The sequence below is a fragment of the Rhineura floridana genome, chromosome 17 (assembly GCF_030035675.1).
Source record: "Rhineura floridana isolate rRhiFlo1 chromosome 17, rRhiFlo1.hap2, whole genome shotgun sequence".
In the NCBI taxonomy this organism is placed as follows: Eukaryota; Metazoa; Chordata; class Lepidosauria; order Squamata; family Rhineuridae; genus Rhineura; species Rhineura floridana.
This window is the reverse complement of record NC_084496.1, coordinates 61,716-82,084: the sequence shown is the minus strand read 5'-3', so window position 1 is coordinate 82,084 and position 20,369 is coordinate 61,716. Positions and strand designations below refer to the sequence as shown.

The 20,369-nt window shown below is 44.0% G+C and overlaps 1 protein-coding gene across 1 annotated transcript; it reads left to right on the top strand.

The window, feature by feature from the left end:
• The first annotated feature begins 792 nt into the window (after nucleotides 1-792).
• Nucleotides 793-20,343, top strand: KCTD5 (potassium channel tetramerization domain containing 5). The gene is made up of 6 exons (XM_061599169.1): nucleotides 793-1,407; nucleotides 6,100-6,208; nucleotides 6,799-6,890; nucleotides 7,261-7,356; nucleotides 12,417-12,542; nucleotides 17,946-20,343. The coding sequence occupies exons 1-6, from the start codon at nucleotides 1,078-1,080 to the stop codon at nucleotides 17,973-17,975; spliced, it is 783 nt and encodes a 260-aa protein (XP_061455153.1). The 5' UTR covers nucleotides 793-1,077; the 3' UTR covers nucleotides 17,976-20,343.
• Nucleotides 20,344-20,369: the final 26 nt, after the last annotated feature.

Here is a 20,369-nt window from a genome sequence, read left to right as displayed (position 1 = left end):
ATTTATTTATTAAATTTGTTAGACGCCTATCTGGCAGGGGTTATCCTGCCACTCTGGGCGTACAATAAAATACAAATACATTCCATAAAAAACATAAGCAGAAAAATTAAAACCACCCCTAGAACTGCAGTCTAACAACCTAACATGTAAAGCTGATGCCCTATTGCTGAGCTATGGTCCTTCCCAATTGCATTCATGATGGCATAGTAGGATTTCTTCACTTCACTGCCTTTGCAGTGTATGATTTGGTTGAGGATGCTTAGGGAGTGATCATGTCTAAGGCCCAAGTCATCTTTCTGTGCCAGGTTTCAACAGGACCATTAGCTAAGGATACTGCCCCGCCCTCCAAACTTCAGAAAGTCTTCTGGATCGTCATTCGATCTGTGAAAGCACTTGAATTAGGTCTACCATCCTGTGGAGATTTCAAGTACCCTGAACGGCCAATATAATTAGATGACTCTCTCTTGCGTTCATAACAATGGAACCAGTGGTAATTCCCCTCCACGCAGGCACTTTGCCCTCAGCCACCAAGGGAAGTCCTCCGCCCTGGCTGGGAGACCGCAGGAAGGGGCAGGGTGGGCTGCACGGCTCTGGCCCTCCCGACGTTGCTGGGCTACAGCTGCCACCATCCCGCATCGCTGACATATAGCTGACCACGACGGCTGGGGCACACACCGGCCGCAGCCCCTCCCCCGCACCGCTCGAGTGGTGATTGGTGCTGTACGTGAATGGCGCAACTGCCGATCTGAGAGGCGTTTGCACGCGCCTCCTTGTCCCTCCGGGCCTGCCGCACGGGGCAGGTCGGCGCCTCGTGATGAGCGGGGGCCCCCGCTTTCTCCGGAGCTTTTCCCGAGAGAACTCGGCGGCCCCGCCCAGCCCCGAGCGGGTGCTCCCGCCGCGAGGAGGACTCAGCACGAAGCGGAAGCACGCAGATAAGACCACTCTTCTTCTCCCCTCTCTCGCCCTCACTTCCAGGGGGCGGGGCTGAGCAGCTGCACATGCCCCCTGGCTGCGAGAGCTGCGTTCGTGGGCCGGAAGGGATGCTTTTTGGGACGGACCTTCCGGCGCGCAGCCAGGATGGCGGCGGAGAGCTCCTGTGAGCTACCGGTGGCGCCGGCGGGCGGGGTCGGCCCGGTTGGGGCTCCCTCCGCCTCCTGCCGCCGCTGCAGCAACTCAAGTTCCTCCTCCTCGTCCTCCTTCTCCTCGCCGTCGTCCTCGTCGTCCTGCGGGGGCTCCCTCGTTCCCCCGGCCCCTCCCTCCGCGGGCGGTGGCGGCGTCCCCGGGAAATGGGTCCGGCTGAACGTGGGCGGCACCTGCTTCCTCACCACCCGGCAGACGCTCTGCAGGGACCCCAAAAGCTTTCTCTTTCGCCTCTGCCAGGCCGACCCGGACCTCGACTCCGACAAGGTGAGTGGGGCGGAGACGCCGCCCGGCCCTGCCCTCTCCCGTCCCGGTTCCGCCCCGAACGCCGAGCCCCTCGGGCGGCAGCTAAAGAGCGGCCTTCCTCTGGGCTTCCTGGAGCCGGTGGGGTGGAGGAAAGGGGAGACGGCCCCAGGCTGACCCCCACCTCGAACATCTGCAGGTTGCCGCGCCAAGTCTCTGACGCCAAGGGCTGGTTTTTATCGGTGTGTGTCTTTGTTCCGCACCAAAATAGATGGCTACTTGAAAACAAAAGCTGCAGCTTTTTAAAGCACGGATACTTTGTATTTACTAAACGTATTGGGACTTTCTTTCGAGTAAGTGTGTGGAGGATTGCGTCGAAAGTTCATGGGGGGGATCTACACTCGCTTGTGCAGGGGGCATCGAGGAGTTTGAAAGGAGACATTGGGGCCAGCCCTAGGCATCTGGCTGCCTGAAGTGGGGGCACCTGAGGCAACCCTTCTCCCCCCATTTGTTATAAAAGCCTGCTCTGTTCTGTCTGGGTTGTTATGCCAGTTGAGGCTGATGGGAGTTGGAGCCCAGCAACATCTGGAGGGCATCAGGTTGGCAAAAGCTGCTCTAGACTCTTGGCATATTTGGGCTCTGGTCATCCCCAGGCTCTGACTACTCCCCTCTTCAATATCTGTGGAGCTATTAAAATGGTTCCTCACAGCAGACAGGTACCTTTTTTCTGGGGGAAAGCTATTTTTTCCCTTCTGGCTGGATTGGTAGATGAAAACTGCTCCCAATAGACTAGCTCCAGGTAGCTAACTTTGTGCTCTCGAGATGTTGCCAGACTCTTAACTCCCATCCGCCTCAGCTAGCATAGCCAATAATCAGGGGAGATGGGAGTTGTAGTCCAACATCTGACACCGCATTGGCTATCCTTGGATTAGCTACTTGAGATGACTGCTAGAGTCTTGTAGCATGTTTCCTGCTTCCCCAGCACATCTGAGCAATAGATTTTCTCAGGGAATGCCTGTTGAGCTCTATTTTCTGGTAAAATTGAAAAGCATTCCTTAAAGCCACTCAGCCTTTGGAAGTAATGATTAAGAAGACATTGATCCCTTCTCTTTTAAAGATGTGGTACCTTGTAGCTAAGAGGGAGCTCAGGTACCAGAAGCCAAAAGCCAGCTACCAGAAGCCAGAAGGTATTATTTCCAAGAAATATAGCCGGGGTTGTGGCTGCTGCCACTCATCATTTCTTTTTCTCTCAATGCATGAGGGAGTAGGTGTATCTCCCTGCCATGCTTTCCTGCCTGGAGGGTGCTGTGCCTTGCTCCTAAGGTGCCTAATTCCAGGATTGCTCAAAGCAAACAAGTTGTTGTCTGTGCTTGCACAGGGAAAAAAAATAGCTGTAAACTATTGGGAAGGATGTGCACACACCTGTATCTGTTAACGAGTCCACAATTAGAAAAAGGCCTGGTAGTTTGGCAGATACATCAGAAAGTATATTGTTGAAATAGAAGTTAAAACTACAATGACTCTTTCAACCATTCTAAAAAGGCAAACTTCCTGTGATATGAAAAGTAATTTTGGTGCTGTGTGTAGAACTATTTCTATTTCCAGGTATCACATTAGCAGAAATATTTAGAGTCAAAGAGTTTGTTAATTACTTGTGGATAAGAGGTGGTTCACACACCATTACCTAACATGACTTCTCGCTTGTGCTGTCCACTTATTGTCACCCAGAGTTAAAAATCTACTGCATTCAGTAAATGTTATTGCTGGCTTTGTATTTGAAAACTGCTTTATGAAGCTTTGAAACTTTGTATGAGCGGGATTATACTCTGAGTTTAACAATACTGTTTAGATTTTCTAGTGGAGTAGCTATGTCAGTCCCTTGCAGCAAAAACTGTTGGAATGTATGAGGTTCGACTCTTGCTGGTTGAGGCTATACCTATCCCTTTGATCCTGCCGTCCCTTCCCTTGCTTCTAGACTGATAAGCAACAGGATGTTTGATCCCAGTTCCTTCCCGCCTTTCTCTGTGTTCTCTTTCTCTCGAGAGGGGAGCAGACATCTTCTCTTTGTCTCTCCTCTCAACCAGGATGAGGGCGAGTACTGGAACCAGTGCTCGTTGCTCCAGCATAGCTAGTTAGCTAGATATAGAACTCTTTCCTATCAAGCATGTGCTTCCAGAATAAAGTAGTTGTTTCTTATTTTAAAGCTTAAAGTCTCTGTCTGACTAATTTGCAGGGAAGGTAGAATCTTAGCAAAGATTCACACACACACACACGCACGCACACACTAAGCTCGCTCAATACTCTCAGTTCTGCAGCGCTACGCAACTCTGCTACGCATCTCAATAGAGAATTCCGACAAAGACAATAAAGGGTCATGTGGCAACTTAAAATTAAAAAAATTAATTATGGCATAAACTTTCATGTACTTGAGTCCACTTCATCAGATGTGATAAGTGTTATTCTGGACTGAAGGTCCACATGGGTGTAATGAAGTAGTGAGTTCAGATGGAAATGACATGGAAAGCATACAATCTCTGACCACTATGTTAACTGCTTAAATATATGCAAAATAAGCCTAATGACCATTCACAACAGCAGCAATTGATAATACAAACTTCCTGGTATTGCCAAGTTAGCACTAGCAGGAAAACTATTATCTTGATTCAAGCCAGTGGCAACAGAATTGTAAAGGTTATTGTAAAGGTACAGAATTGTGAAGGTTATTCAGCCACCCAGCAGACATGTAAGCAGAGAGACAAAACTCTCCAACAAAGCCATATCTCCCCATATGTTCTCATATCTCCTCAGGCAATACTGTTAGAAGTTCTAATAATTTCAGTCACAACATTCTAGGGTGAGATATGCTACTATCTTCCAGCAATGCCAGCTAACAGTTTCTTTCCAAATGATAAATTAGACACAGATCTGATTTTGGAAAGGGCAACATTCAGAAATCAGTTGGAAAACATTTCAGTCTGTTTGGACTCTGTGGCTGACCTGAAAGTGGCCCCCTCTGAGTAAACATCAAAGGGAGATTTCAGTGTGAAACTTGAATTTAAGCTTTAATGTAATGTGTGACAATTTTTTTCATTTCCATATGACCTCACTATTTACACATGCATTTCCCTACACTCATGTGGAAGTAATGTAATACATCTAGTGAGGTAGATGCTACTCCTTGAAAACATACTCTCTCTAAGGTGTTGCAAGCCACTTAGTTAATTGTCAAGTGTGTAGTGGCAGTGGTGAAACTGCTCCTTTTGGTTGGCCCGTAGCTAATGCCTGCTCCTTCCAGCTCAGTTGAGCTGCCCCTCCCTGCCCTTTTCTTCCTCGTGTATTGCTTCAGAGGACAAGTCTGAACCTGCCTGATCATGTTGTGTGCTGGTGCTGGTTCTTTCTTATCTTTTGTAACATTTATTGGAATAAATAAAACAGAACTACTGTTGCTACTTTCATAAATGGTAGTCATACCCTAAAATAAATCAGCTTGCTTATTATTATTTATTTATTACATTTATACCCCGCCTTTCTTTTCATGAAACCCAAGGCGGCTTTCATATGGTTCCCAGGCGGTCTCCCATCCAGGCATTGACCCTGCTTAGCTTCAACAGGGCGCTGGCCTTATGTGCCTTCAGATCATAGTCTGGAACATAGTTGAAATAGAGATTAATTCAGGATATTCCAAAGCAATCATTTATCTCCCCAGTGTCTTGCCATATTTCCTCATGAGTCAATTGTGGGGGAGTCTCACTGTTGAGTTGCTGCTGTTGATATAAGTACTGCCAAGCGGAAAACAATTTGTCTGGCTTGATTTGTTCTTTAAATAATTGACACTGATATGTTATAAAACTACATTCCACAATTTTTGGTACCAAAGTTATAGAGCGATCTCTCCCGAGTCTTTCCATTGCTTGGCTATATCTAGCCACAAGCATGACAGTCTTTGAGGAAGCTGAGTAGTACAAGCTTAGATAGAGCCTGTTCGAGCTTGTTTTCTGATAAGAAGTGATGGCTTGCTACTGGGTCTTCTCCCTCCTCCTGGGTAGAAATAAAACTGGTGAAATAAAACTGATAGATCTCATTTAGAGGAATGTTATTCGGTTTTTCTTACCACCATTAATATTTGTCCTTTTAGCCAGATTATTAATTTTCAAAATCCTTTGGGAGAGTTGATTAGAAACTGGCCGAGCAGTCTCACTGTTTCAAAGAAGATCTTTGAACTGAAGGAACTCTGTTAGTATGAAGCTTTGATTACTCACCAATGATCTGCGTTTTCCGGAAAAAATTGAATTTAGAAATGCTCCTATGCAGATCAGGCTACGCACAGAAAAATAAAGCATTGGAAAATTTTCCACTTTGGAAAATATTCCATCCCACATTGCTGTTGCTCACTGAAGAGATGGTGGTAGCTGGTTCTGACATTGTATGGATGAAGGCAGAAATAAAGCTGCCCACTTTTGAACTGTCAGGGTTAGGAGAGGGCTCTCTCCAAGAGACATTGCACCAATTCCTCTGGGAACCTGTGGCAGTACAATTTATTTATTTATTGTATTTCTATACCGCCCCATAGCCGAAGCGCTCTCGGCGGTTTACAGTACCTAAAAACACACATACAAATTTAAAACACATATTTTAAAAACAATTTAAAACAATTTAAACATTTAAAACAATTTAAAAACACATGCTAAAATGACTGAATAACATATTTTTAATTAGGATGAAACAGGTGCCTACTTGATAGACCGAGATCCAACCTACTTTGGACCAGTGTTGAACTATCTCCGACATGGGAAGCTGGTTATCAATAAAGACCTCGCAGAGGAAGGTATGTTTGCTGTTTCAGAAAACTGTTCTAATGTTTACTTGCAGCTCTGGGCTCAATATAATAATTGCTGTGAGAAATTGGTTTGGGTAGACATTTTGAATTGGTTTTTCATATCTTCCATTGCTTCAGAAGTAGAGGCAGTCTGTTGGAGCTAGGCTAGTTGTTGGCATAGTTCTGTAACTTGCGATAGCCTTCAGATCTTGAGCCTTGAGAATGATTCTTTAGAAACCAGGTCCTGGCTGTGAATGGCTGATGTGAAGTCACTGTCTTTGGTAGTCTTGCACAGTGGTCATAGTTGGCTGGTACATCTCATCCTAAGCACTCTATCCCCATTGGCACAAGGAGCCCTCTGCCCTCCCCTTCTTTTCCAACTTTGGGCCTGGAGCAAAGACCTTGTCTGGCCTCCTTGCCAACTGGACTAGTTCCAGGGCAGTTCTTCAGTGGGGAGAGCAAGAGACAAAGCACAAGTACTCTGGGCAGCACCTCATGGGGGTGGGTGGGTGGGTCATTGCTGGTGACACAGAGTTTCTCACAAATGGCTGGAGTTTTGAGAGTCCTCCTCTTGCGACCTTGTTTTCCCCTCTTGTCAGGTGTGCTTGAAGAAGCTGAATTCTACAACATCACATCCTTAATAAAACTGGTAAAGGACAAGATAAGAGAAAGAGACAGCAAGATCTCACAGGTAGGGCCTACTTCTTAAATTTGTGATTTGCTTTTGAGGTGAGCATTTTGCCTTGGCTTTATTTCAGAATGTGTGGCTGTGTTTGGTGCTCAAACTGGGGAAATTATGAAGTGGCTACTGGTGGAGGAGAGCGGCGTGCCTTCCCCTTCCAGTTTTAGAAGCGTTATTTCTTTCTGTGAGAGAAATGTTTCTGCATGTGATTGTCACTTTGGTCAAGGTGCGGGCCGCAGCAGGATGTTGCTGATGGCAGGCCAGGCCTCCGTGGCTGAGGGAAGGAGCCTTTTTTGTGTCTTGAGGCTCTGTGGGCCAGGGGAAGGCATGATGGCCAAAGCCAGCGGTGTTGGTGACCTGTCTCTGTTTTCCACCCAAGGTGCCAGTCAAGCACGTTTATAGGGTGCTGCAGTGCCAGGAAGAGGAGTTGACCCAAATGGTCTCCACCATGTCTGATGGCTGGAAATTTGAGCAGGTAAGAGAGTAGAGTGCACTGCTCCGGCTGAGGCACAGCTATCTTTGTGGGTGTTGTGGGCCCGGGCCCTGGAGTGGTTAGGGCACTCAGGAAATCCTATGATTAACTAGTACTTCTGTAGCAGTTTTCTTAATTGTTCAAGGTGTCTCATGTGTGAAATTTGGATGGTCCTTACGGTGACTCTATAAGGAAGACCAATTTAATTGAGGCTGCTGAGGCCCAAATACTGGATGGTCTTAGGGAAGCCACTGAGTTTGTGCCTGAGGTGACACTTGAGCCAGGGTCTTCCAGACCTTTGTGTTAGGCCAGCTCCTGGCTTCTTCTGGGCATTCCTGTGGAATATCATGCAGCAGGTGTCTAGTGCTTCATTTCACACAGCCCTTCCTAGGCAAAGATCCCTATGTTCCACTTCCTGTGTTGAGAGTTCTTGGGCAAATTGCAGCACAGTCATCTGGGATTGCTCAGGGTGCGATAAGAACACTGTTAGCTGTTTGGGTGCTGGTCCAGACAGAAAATTAGCAGTTCCCATAACGAGGCTTTAAGCTGCAGTGATTATGTCCATCAAAATGCTCTGTTGTTATGTGCCTCCAAGTCGACTACGACTTATGGCGACCCTATGAATCAGTGACCTCCAAGAGCATCTGTCATGAACCACCCTGTTCAGATCTTGTAAGTTCAGGTCTGTGGCTTCCTTTATGGAATTAATCCATCTCTTCTTTGGCCTTCCTCTTTTTCTACTTCCTTCTGTTTTTCCAAGCATTATTGTCTTTTCTAATGAATCATGTCTTCTCATTATGTGTCCAAAGTATGATAACCTCAGTTTCATCATTTTAGCTTCTAGTGATAGTTCTGGTTTCATTTGTTCTAACACCCAATTATTTGTCTTTTTTGCAGTCCATGGTATCTGCAAAGCTCTTCTCCAACACCACATTTCAAATGCGTTGATTTTTCTCTTACCAGCTTTTTTCACTGTCCAACTTTCACATCCATACATAGAGATCGGGAATACCATGGTCTGAATGATCCTGACTTTAGTGTTCAATGATACATCTTTACATTTGAGGACCTTTTCTAGTTCTCTCACAGCTGCTCTCCCCAGTCCTAGCCTTCTTCTGATTTCTTGACTATTGTCTCCATTTTGGTTAATGATTGTGCCAAGATATTGATAATCCTTGACAAGTTCAATGTCCTCATTGTCAACTTTAAAGTTGCATAAATCTTCTGTTGTCATTACTTTAGTCTTTTTGACGTTCAGCTGTAGTCCTGCTTTTGTGCTTTCCTCTTTAACTTTCATCAGCATTCGTTTCAAATCATTACTGGTTTCTGCTACTAGTATGGTATCGTCTGCATATCTTAAATTATTGATATTTCTCCCTCCAATTTTCACATCACCTTCTTCTTGGTCCAATCCTGCTTTCCGTATGATATGTTCTGCGTATAGATTAAATAAATAGGGTGATAAAATACACCCCTGTCTCACACCCTTTCCGACGGGGAACAAATTGGTTTCTCAATATTCTGTCCTTACAGTAGCCTCTTGTGCAGAGTATAGGTTGCGCATCAGGACAGTCAGATGCTGTGGCACCCCCATTTCTTTTAAAGCATTCCATAGTTTTTCCTGATCTACACAGTCAAAGGCTTTGCTGTAATCTATAAAGCACAGGGTGATTTTCTTATGAAATTCCGTAGTCCGTTCCATTATCCAACATATGTTTGCGATATGATCTCTGGTACCTCTTCCCTTTCTAAATCCAGCTTGGACGTCTGGCATTTCTCGCTCCATATATGGCAAGAGCCTTTGTTGTAGAATCTTGAGCATTACTTTACTTGCATGGGATATTAAGGCAATAGTTTGATAATTACTGCATTCCCTAGGATCCCCTTTCTTTGGAATTGGGATGTATATGGAACGCTTCCAGTCTGTGGGCCATTGTTTAGTTTTCCATATTTCTTGACAGATTTTAGTCAAAATTTGGACTGATTCAGTCTCAGTAGCTTGTACCAACTCTATTGGTATGCCATCTGTTCCTGGTGATTTGTTTCTTCCAAGTATTTTAAGAGCAGCTTTCACCTCACATTCTAAAATTTCTGGTTCTTCATCATATGATTCCTCTGTGAATGAATCTGTCATCCTTGCATCTTTTTTATAGAGGTCTTCAGTGTATTCCTTCCATCTTCCTTTTATTTCATCTCGGTCAGTCAGTGTGTTCCCCTGTTGATTATTCAACATCCCTACTCGTGGTTTAAATTTCCCTTTCGTTTCTCTAATCTTTTGAAATAGGGCTCTTGTTCTTCCCTTTTTGTTGTCCTCTTCTATTTCTATACAGTAACTATTGTAATAGTTCTCTTTGTCCCTACATACTAGTTGCTGTATTGTTGCATTTAGGGTTCTGACAGTGTTTCTATCTCCTTTTGCTTTTCTTCTTCTTTAACCATTTGAAGAGTTTCTTCAGTCATCCATTGGGGTCTTTCTCTCTTTTTAACTAGAGGTATTGTCTTTTTGCATTCTTCTCTGATCACGTCTCTTGCTTCACTCCATAGTTCTTCTGGTTCTCTGTCAGCTAAATTTAAAGCCTCAAACTGGTTCCTTATTTGATCTTTATATGCTTCTGGGATTTTATTTAAATTGTATTTTGGCGTTATGATTGCTTTATTGGTCTTCTTTAGCTTTACTCTGATTTTCGATACGACCAGTTCATTATCTGTACCACAGTCTGCTCCTGGTCTTGTTTTTGCAGAAAGTATGGAACTTCTCCATCTTCTGCTACCAATTATATAATCAATTTGATTCCTATATTGACCATTTGGTGATGTCCACGTGTATAGTCGTCTTTTCGGTTGTTCAAAAAATGTGTTCGCAAGAAACAAATTAGTGGCTTCACAGAATTCAATAAGTCTTTCTCCTGCTTCGTTTCTGTCTCCTAGGCCCCATTTCCCCACAATTCCTTTCTTCTCTGTTCCCTACTTTTGCATTCCAATCCCCCATGATTATCAGCACATCTTGTTTTGGTGTGTGATCAATTTCTTCCTGTACTTCTGCATAAAATCTCTCCAATTCCTCTTCTTCTGCATTTGCCATTGGAGCATAGACATGGATGATGGTTATGTTGATAGGTTTCCCATTTAATCTCATTGATATCACTCGCTCAGACCTTGCGTTGTAGCTCCTAATTGCTCTTGCTACATCGCTTCTCACTATTAAAGCAACCCCATTTCTTCTTAATTTCTCATTTCCTGCATAAAATATTTTGTAGTTGCCTGATTGGAAATGTCCCATTCCCGTCCATTTTAGTTCGCTCACACCAAGTATTGTGATGTTGATGCGTTCCATTTCTTGCTTGACAATTTCTAACTTTCCCTGGTTCATGCTTCTCACATTCCATGTTCCTATTGTGTGTGTCGTACAACTCCGGACTCTCCTTTCGCATCTGTGCGCATCAGTCTCTGGGCTTCCTTTCGGCTTTGACCCAGCTGCGTCATTAGTCACAGTGCTACTCGTACTTGTCCTTTGTTCTTCCCCAGTAGCTCGGTGAGTGCCTTCTGACCTGGGGGTCTCATCTTCCAGCACTATCTCGTGTTGCATTTTGGATATTCTGTTCATAGGGTTTTCGTGGTAAGAGATATTCAGAGGTGGTTTTCCATTGCCTTCCTCTGAGTTTGGATGCATCTTAGTCTGGTGTTTCAGCTTTGACCATTCCGCCTTGGGTGCCCCTGCTAGGAGTCTAGCCTCTTGGTCTAGACTCCTGACGGCATTGCTCTCAGCTTCTTCAACACACTCTAACAGCAGGCAAATCCTGCCATAAGTATAGGCAAACACCGTAGTTGGCTGTGGGGGCAGAATCTCATGTGATGGAGATGTGGCAGGTATTTATCAGAAAAAGGAACTGAGCACAATCTCTGGGTCTGAATCTAAGCAAATATCAGAACTGTCCTTGCAACAGGAGCAAAGGAGAGTGTGTGGATTTCCCACAACCTTTCCCACAGGCCGTCTATTGTGCATCCAGTATTTATGGCAGCAGACACCCTGCCTTCCTCCTGTGCAGCGTTACTAGCAGATTTGCAGAGTTCTAGGAGTTTTGCACCCGCACGTTTATGCCATCAGGGCGTAATGGCACTTTTCACACCGGAGCTCTTATGTGGAATGCTGAAGCCTCCTATGTGCACAGAAGTTCAGCGCCACCTTCTGGCCTGAGTTTGAATTGGAGGTAGTAGCAATGGAAGCTCTTATCTTTCCCTATGTTACAGATGCACCTTGTGGGAACAGGAAGAACTCTACTTTGACCAGGATGTTGGCCATTAGAGCTTTGGCTCTACAGAGGCTTTGAGGCCCCTCATAGCCCAAGGAGAACAGTCACCATCTCCTGTCTCCTAAAGATATGAAGGTCCAGAAAAAAACTGGGAAAATTCAGAAAAAATTGAGGTTTTCTGTTTTTTCCCAAAGCCTTTTTTGTTTTTCCCCTCTGAAAAATCACAAAACTTTTTAAAAAATGAAGAAAACGAAGAAAAAATGGATTATGGAATGTTTTACTTTAGCAAGATGAATAAAATGTTTCATTGAATCTTAGTCCCCCCCTTCTTCTCAGTTCTTTTTATGGGGATGGATGCTTTATGTCTGCTTGACACTGTGGAGGACTAGCGGAGACATAAATAATTTTCTTTGTTATTAATGTTGATGATTTCTTCTGGTTTTTTTTAAATTGTTTTTTGCCTCTCATAAACTGGCAAAACGAAAGAGGTTCCTTACAATTCAGGATCTTGTAGATCCATTTGTTACAAAAAAAGTAAAATTAAAAAAAAATAAATTTGTAATAATTGTTTGAATAAAATGTACTTTTAATATAATAAATGTGGTGATTTTATGCCAAACCAACTTGTACATAATTACATTTGATGTTCCTGAAGTAACAAAGTGACTTTCAGTCTGTAAAAAGTGCTAATATTCCATTTTTCATTTTTTCTGAAAATTCAATTTATTTCTGAAAAAAACAGAAAAAAACCTGTTTTTTTCATGGCTTCAAAATTTCCAGAAATATTACATCTCTCCTCTCTCCTCCTTCCAGCTCGTTAGCATTGGATCTTCCTATAACTATGGGAATGAAGACCAGGCTGAATTTTTGTGTGTTGTTTCCAAGGAGCTGCACAACACCCCTTATGGCACAGCCAGTGAGCCCAGCGAGAAGGCCAAGGTGAGTCATCTTCAGCTGCTGCTAAGAAAGCAGCTTTCTTGCTTGTTGATCCTTTGCTGACCCTGCTATGGGTGTCTGCAGACAAACGTCGGCCCCCGCCCCCCCCCCCCCCGGTGCACAGCTTGATCAGTTGTGGAAGAGTCCATCATCCCCTGACATTTTCTCTACATAAGTAGTTCTGACGGAGTGCCTCTAAGCCCATCACAGGCTTTCTGGCTATTTTGGGCTTGGAAATTAGTTTTTGGAAGTAAATCCTGTTGTGCCCTAAGAAAGTGGCAGGTGTGTGTGTGTGTGTGTGTGTGTGTGTGTGTGTGTGTGTGTGAACGAAGCCATGCCTGGCCTGGTCTTGGTGACTCATTGAGTGGCTGTCGCATCACATCTGCTGTAGGTGGACAGTAAAACACCGTTGACATCATAAGCCCTTTTAGGCTTCTAGGTTACTATCCCTTTAATTGGTGGTGAACTGTATGAAGATCCCCCCTGAAGTAATCGCTAATCTATTAATTAACAAAATGGCAGGCATTTAACAATCAGCCAGAGTGGGCTGGAGATGGCATTGAATCAAGCCACGGGCAGAAGTTAGATACCAACGTGCTTTGCACATTTCTTCATGAAGCTGGTGGTGACATTTGTCAGTGTCTCAAGATCTGCTGTTGTCTAAGAAGCTGGTGAACAGTGTGTCAGGCAGCCCGAAAGCAAACATGCAGTTTCTGTGTAACCTCATACCTCACTCTCTGCCTTCTGCTGTCCCTTCTGAAAGAGCAAAGGGTGTATGCCTGAGGTTTCAACAATGCTCAGAAAGATCTTAGTTTCAAGATGCATGTTGATTTAATGAAAACCTCCATAGCATTCTGGCAGACTTGCAGGGGGTGCTGTTAGAAGCCACGGTGTGGTTGTGTGCATGTGGCACTCTTGAATTGTGTGGCATTTTCATTCTGGAGAGAAGTGACAAGGCTGGGGTTTGTGCTCGTTGAGGAGGATGCTGTGTTGGAGTTTGGTGAATTAGTACAGATGCAGGGCAAACGCCAGTGGACAGGAGGAAGGCCAGGCTGTTGTGTTTGTACTCATGCCCAGACATAGTTCGGCCAGACCTCTGGCAAAGTGGAATGCAAAGGTCCTTGCAGGCATGGATGGTTTTTGAAACACACCCTGCAGAACAGCCACTAGCAAACCAAGACACAGTTTAACACATGGGAGGAAGGAGGCAGTTGGTAAGTGGGCCAGCAGGGGTGAGTGGACGGGAGACATATCTCTGTGGAGTTTGGGGTGTGTATAATTATATATATATAAACAATTACGTGTGTATATATGTAATTGTGATTAACAAAACAGAGGTTTTTATTGTATTAACAAAACGTTTCAGCTTCCGCCTTCATCAGCTGCTAACATACAAATGCTGTTACCAAGGTGGCAGTTATAGAGCTTTGAGGATGGAATGCTCAGAGGGGCTTCATTTGCAGAAGCTAAGTAGTGGTGGTACTGTCCTCCAGGTTCAGGTCATGAGATGCCAATGTGTCCAGAGAGTAAATCCAAAAGTTCTCCCATATATAAATTATGGGATATAAATTGAAGACATTTTAAAGAGAGATTACACTTATGCATGTTCTTAAGTTTTCTAAATATTACTGCATTGAGCAGGGGGTTGCACTCAAGGGCCTTATAGGCCCAACTGTACTATTCTATGATTCTATGGCCCCAAAGTCTCATTCCTGATCACTCACCATCTCTTGTCACCACTATTTGCCTCAGTTCCTTAGGGTCTCTTCCTATGAAAGTTAGTTCACACACTGGGATCTGCCCTATATATTCCACTGGGGAGATGCAAAGAATTCATTCAGCTTCTCTGCAATCTCCTTATCCTCCTCTAGCATATCTTTGATTCCCTTATAATCCAAGAGTCTACCCGCCTCCCTAGCTGGTCTCCTGCTACTAATGTATTTAAATGTATTGTTGTTGTTGGTCTTTATGCTTTTAGCAATGTGCTCCTCAATTTCTTTTTTTAGTATTCTTTATTGCCTGCTTGCCAAAGTCTGTGTTACTTAGAAGAGGCTTTTTCTCTCACACCAAAATGCAATGTGAAGCACATGGGTGCATCACCTAAAGCAGGGACAGAGATCCTGCAACCTTCCAGATGTTGATGGACTACCAACTCTTGGCATCCCTAAGCATTGGCCATACTGGCTGAAGCTGATAGGGCTGGAGTCCAGCATCATACAGAAAGCCACAGGCTCCCACCCACCACCAACCTGGTCTAAAATTGGCAAACAAAATATGTTTTTCCCCTCCTGTCTGTCTCCAGAGGGGCTATGCAAATCTAACCTAGCTAATCAATTAAAACTCTTAAGATTAATCAGATGAGATTTCTATAATTTGCTAACAACCTTAGGAGTTGGAAAAGAAGAAAAGCCCTACTGTAGTCAGTTGTCATATCCCGTACAATAAAGCATCATTCACACAACACTTGGACAGGGGTAAATATTTCCATAGCCAAGAGACATTAAATTATTGCCATGCCTCTCTAATTTTTGGGCACATGCTTCCACTGGCTATTGTTTCTGCTATCCACTATTCGTGCTTCTGTTGGCTGCCATCCTGCCTAACGTGGAGGGGTTTCCCAGAGGCTTCCGTGGCACCTGGTGACTTTCTGCACAAGGCACCTACAGATAAAGCAGGATCACCTGACGTGGCGCTGCAAACCTAAGGGGAAGGAAGCTCAGACACGTGGAAGGTGGAGCCAGTCATGTATCACCCTGCCAGATTAATCACAACAGTATAAAAGGTTCTTCACAACCAGAAGCCTGTGCCTACATTTGTACATCATGGTAAAGCATAAGCTGTGGCTTACCGTCCGTGAGATGGTTTTACTCACTTTGCTCCTCCCTGCTTGCGCTAGGGAGAAGCAAATACAACCCCTGGCTTAGCTTTTTGTTCATACTGAGGACTGTGGTTTGTTTTACTCCAAACACATCATTTGGCAGGTACAAAGGGTGTGCCTAGGGCACCATGATACTCAGGGATCCCACACTGGGGACCCTAGCTGTATGCACAACCTCTCTCACCTCCCTCTCCCACATCTGTTTTGCTTCTTGTCCTAAAAATCCTAAAGAAAAAAGAGTAAATTGGTGGTGCTATTTCTCTGACCCACTTGAGATCTAGGCATGACCCATCACACAGAGCTTGGAAGTTACTGGCTGGGGCTGATGGGAGTTGTAGTTCAAAAAAGTAACTTTTCCAAGCTCTGTCCATCAGTTGAAGAACAATGAATTAAGCCTCAGTATGCCTCAGATGATTTGGCAAATCTGGCTGTTATAGGCAGAGAGTTCTGAATTGTATTTCTGGGATGGAACATTTGAGTTAGCACTGCACATGTGCCTATTAGAGAGAGCTAAGAGTACAGTTCATTATTAACTCAACTCTTGTGTGCTTTCTGTAGAGATGCAAAGCCTTGGCCACTTGCTCAGCATTTGAGTGCACCACGATTTTCCACAATCATAACACACCACTGACAGAAAGAGTTTGGGGGTTAGATTTATGCCCTGCGTTTTGCCAAGTAGTGGGAGAAGGTGGCTGATGGTGAAATTGTGGCACCAGGAGGACCAGCAGCAAAGGCAACAAGAGCATGAGAATGGGATGTGATGCTGTGTTTTCCTAGAACAGGTGTGGGCAACCTGTAGTCCTCCAGACGTTGTTGAACTGTGGAGCATGCTGTGGACAAAATGTCTGCAAGTGTTGCTATGATAGATCATTGGAGGAAGAGGAGGCAGTTCTCCGAGAAAGCTCCTCTTGCAGAGCAGTGGCTGAAAGAAGGCACCAGAGGGAGGACGGTTTCGCCCTGGTCTCTTTGCCCTTCTCGGCTTAATGGCTTTCCAAGCCACGACACCTGTTGAGGGGCAAGAGTGAACCTGAGGCTTGAGAGTTCTTTGGAGCAGGAGGAAAGGCCCCCTGGAGCAGGGAGAAGGAGGAGCATGCACCTGAGGAAGAAGCGGTGCTGAAGAAATGCCTGTGTAGCTCCCCTGTGAGAGCCTTGTCTTCTCATTCCTCATTGACTCAATTCTGCTAGTGGCATATCTGACCACTCTTAAGTTCATTAACTTTGCTTTCCTGGGCTGGAAATTACAATCAATTTCAGGTGGCTGAGATGAAACAGCTTGCTCATGTAGCAGTTTGTTTGTTGACTTGACAAATGTTTATTAAAAAATACAGCTCTTGCGTCTGATGAAGTGAACTAAAGTACATGAAAATTTATGCCATAATAAATTTGCTGGCCCTCTAGGCCAAGACACTCAATTACTAGAAAAATCTAAAGCCAGGATACTTTCACTAGCTAGAATCCAATAGCTGAAAACTTGGTAGACAGACCTCCTTTTGATTGTCTGAAAATGTTTTATACATTTTTGCCCATTATGTTACACAGTGCTGTAAATCAGCTCTGAAATTTGGCATATAAACAAACTAAGACACTCTGATGAGACGGCTGAATATGGGATGTATATATGTATTTCTCTTGAAAAGATGGACAAGGTGCACTTCAGCTAGAATATGAAAATTAGCACGTTCACAGCTCAAGACCTCCTGATTGCTAGTAGTTTGGAAACAGGACACTTATACATCTCCCCTTGAAATGGGCCCCAAAATATACAAGTCTGGAATTTGGCATGCACAGCACAGCACGCTCTGATTTCTATCAAAGTCTGTCTCTTAATAGAAGCTAGCCCCTCAGAGCCAGTGATGGAACAGGCTGCCTGTTGTGTCTTTTTAGCATTTCTTCCCTAGTCCTTTCTGTGAAATAATCAGGTTATTTACAAAGGACAAAACATACAACAATAAAATAAGCATTAAAAGAAGTGTCAAAACTGGAGCAAAGCAGGTGTTGTACGCTTGAATGAATTCTTTTTTTGCACCGGGGGGGGGGGGGGAGATTTCCAGTAGCTGCCAGGAATGTGTATCTCTACTTTCAGATTACAAACGTCATACTAGTAAATGCTATGAGAAAATGTTCATCAAAACAAGCTATTGGTCACAGAAACCGGCATTGAATCCCTTTCTGTTCTCTGCTAACTCTGTGTGTGCTGATAAGTTTGCCTCTGGGAGCTGGACCCCCATGGCCTGGCTTGCAAGCCCAGCTAGCTTTGTAGCAATGGGTGGGTCAGGTCTGTCTAGTGAGTCTCTGCGCCAAACTAGTATCTCTGTGGCAAGTTCCCTTACTAACTTCCTATGTTTTAGTAGCAACTGACTCTGGCTAGTTCACCATTAAATGCCAGAGAAGGCTTCTGGTATCAGATGAACAGAACCAATTTGTTTTCCTGCATTAAGGTTTTGCTTCCAAGAAAGTCCTGGGTGATGCAAGCCTTGCTGGAGAATTTTGGCGTGCATACTTCCTCACAATTTTTTGTTTGCTTTCAGATCCTGCAGGAGCGAGGTTCAAGGATGTAACTGTGCCCCAGTATTGAATGCTGAAGAGTTTTCCTTTGAATTACCACATGAAGAGTCTTGGCACCAATAAGAGGATGTTGCTTGTTCAGATAATTTCTGTTCTGGATTTTGAACCCTTAAGGTGGTGCAGCTGCTGGAGCAGGCTGCTTGCAGATGCCTGTTGTGTCCTGCAGGGAGGGAGATGGATTGTACTGGCTCTGGTGCCTGGTTGTGCTGTTCTTAATTCCATGGAAAGAAGATTCAACATCACTCTGTGCTTTCCTGCCAAAGAAATGTAGCACTCTTTTCAGTGCTGTCTAGATGATGCTTTGCTGATTGTCAAGAAATGATTTGGGGTTTAATCATTGTAGGCAGTTGAAAGTCAACATACTTGGTGCTATGTATAAATTACAGCCCATACGTGGGCAGCCATCCTCAAGCAGCTTTGGTTGACTGCTGTTCTGCATTCCTTGGGGCTCTAATGCAAGAGCTAAGAGGGGACGTGCATCTCTTCCCTCTCCTCCCCCTGCTTGGTTCAGTCCTCAAAGGGTATTCTCTTCTTGGGAAGAAGTCTTTCTGCCTATGCCTTCCCCTCTGGATAACTTGCTTCTGCAAATGTTAACCTCCAGTTTTAGCTACACTTTAGGACTGAAGACCCAGTTTTTTAAAAATGGCAAATATCTTGCCCTGCGTGCTCTCACATTCAAACACAAACAGAAAAACACACACCAAAGTTGCATTTTTTTGTTATTAGAAATGCCTGCAAGTATTGCTGCCCTTACCCCTCGTGGACATGAAGAGTGCTGAAGGGAGACCTGGGGGTTGAGTCTTAATGGCTGCTTGATCTTGATGGTTGGGAATGAGAGTTTCTGTGCTCAAAAGCATCAAGAGTGTGCGCAGTTGAAAGTAGGAATTCTTGTGATTCTTTAACAGATGTTTACAGTCATTTCTACATTCTCTTATCTATGCAGTTCTTTCTGATGTTTGGCAAGCACTGTCAAAAACACTTGTGGTTTCATTAAGAGAGGCTTGTGGTATATGTGAAGAAACACAACTGGAGCTTTTTAGTGCACTTTGTTTAAATGAAACCATTAGCATGTCTTTTGAAAATAGGTTGAAGTTGGTATATACTTCAAATCGCTCTGCTTCATAGAGCACAGAGAGGAGCTCAGGTTTGTCTGAGGTTCTTTAACACTCTACCTATATTATAACCTGTTTCATTAAGCAACTCACAGAAGTTATCTGTATATACCACTTTCTTTTCCATTCAGATGTGTGGAGTCCTCACAATCCTGAGCATATCTTGTCTGCCTGCATTATTGATCTTGTTTTTGACAAATCTTTTTTGCCCAATAGATCAGTAAGTGGGGAACTGCCTTTACCATCCCTTGTTTTGTAGTTTGCCAGTTAGACCGGTCTGCACAGAAAGTTGCAAGGCCCTCTTTAACATTGAGTAATATGTTTGTCTTTTTTAAGATGTTAGATTTGAAATGAATTTACTAAAATGTAATTCTTCTGAAGGGTGAATTCTTTCTACTTTTATACTTTTTTAGGCATCTGTGTTTGATTACCTTAAAGTTAATGCCAGTGTATTCCCTAAGAAATAGCATTTTGTTTATGTAGAGAGAAATCTCTCTCTCTCTCTCTCTCTCTCTGTGTGTGTGTTTTTTTACACACACGTACACACACACAATTTTTGCAAAGATTGCTGTTGAATTGGCTAAGCGGGCCCTTGTCTCCTTCAGGTCCTGCTTTTAATGTGAAGCATTCTGCCAAGGCAATTTGAATGTTTGACTTGACAGGCTTCCATCCCATAACACCCTTTACTAAAAAGTGATGCCGATACCTTTGAATATTTTGCTGTAAGTAGCAAAACATTAAATTCTCACAAATTGCAAGCTAGGGAGGAGGGAGCAGCAAAATGTGGTGAGTGAGGAGATGGAGTCTGGAAGCAGCCACTCAGTCCATCAAGCTGCAAGTTAATGTGTTTGCAGCCTTGGGGGTGGGAATACCCACCTCGTTGCCATTGTCCCCTTTCTATAGCATGTCTTTTTGGCGGAGGGGAATTTTCAAACTGGCCCCTTTTCGCCCCTGACTGGAAAGACACGAAGTGTCAGGAGACATGCTGGAAGGGGCTGCAGTCTGCACAAGTCAGAGCGAGGATTTTAGCTGCAGGCAAGATTTTATCTCTGCATTGATTTTGGTTTGGCTTCTTACTGAACTTAAAAAAAGTTTTAGCGTGTTAAATAGTGATGCAGTGTCACTCTTTGAATTTATATCATGAAATTTAAAATATAGTCTAGGATTTATCCTGGTAAATGTGGAATCTTTTTGTATTCTTCACAATTGAGAATTGTCATCTCTGGCATAAAGCTTAGCATGTTGAGAACTTCAGCTTCCATTATTGGTTTTAAA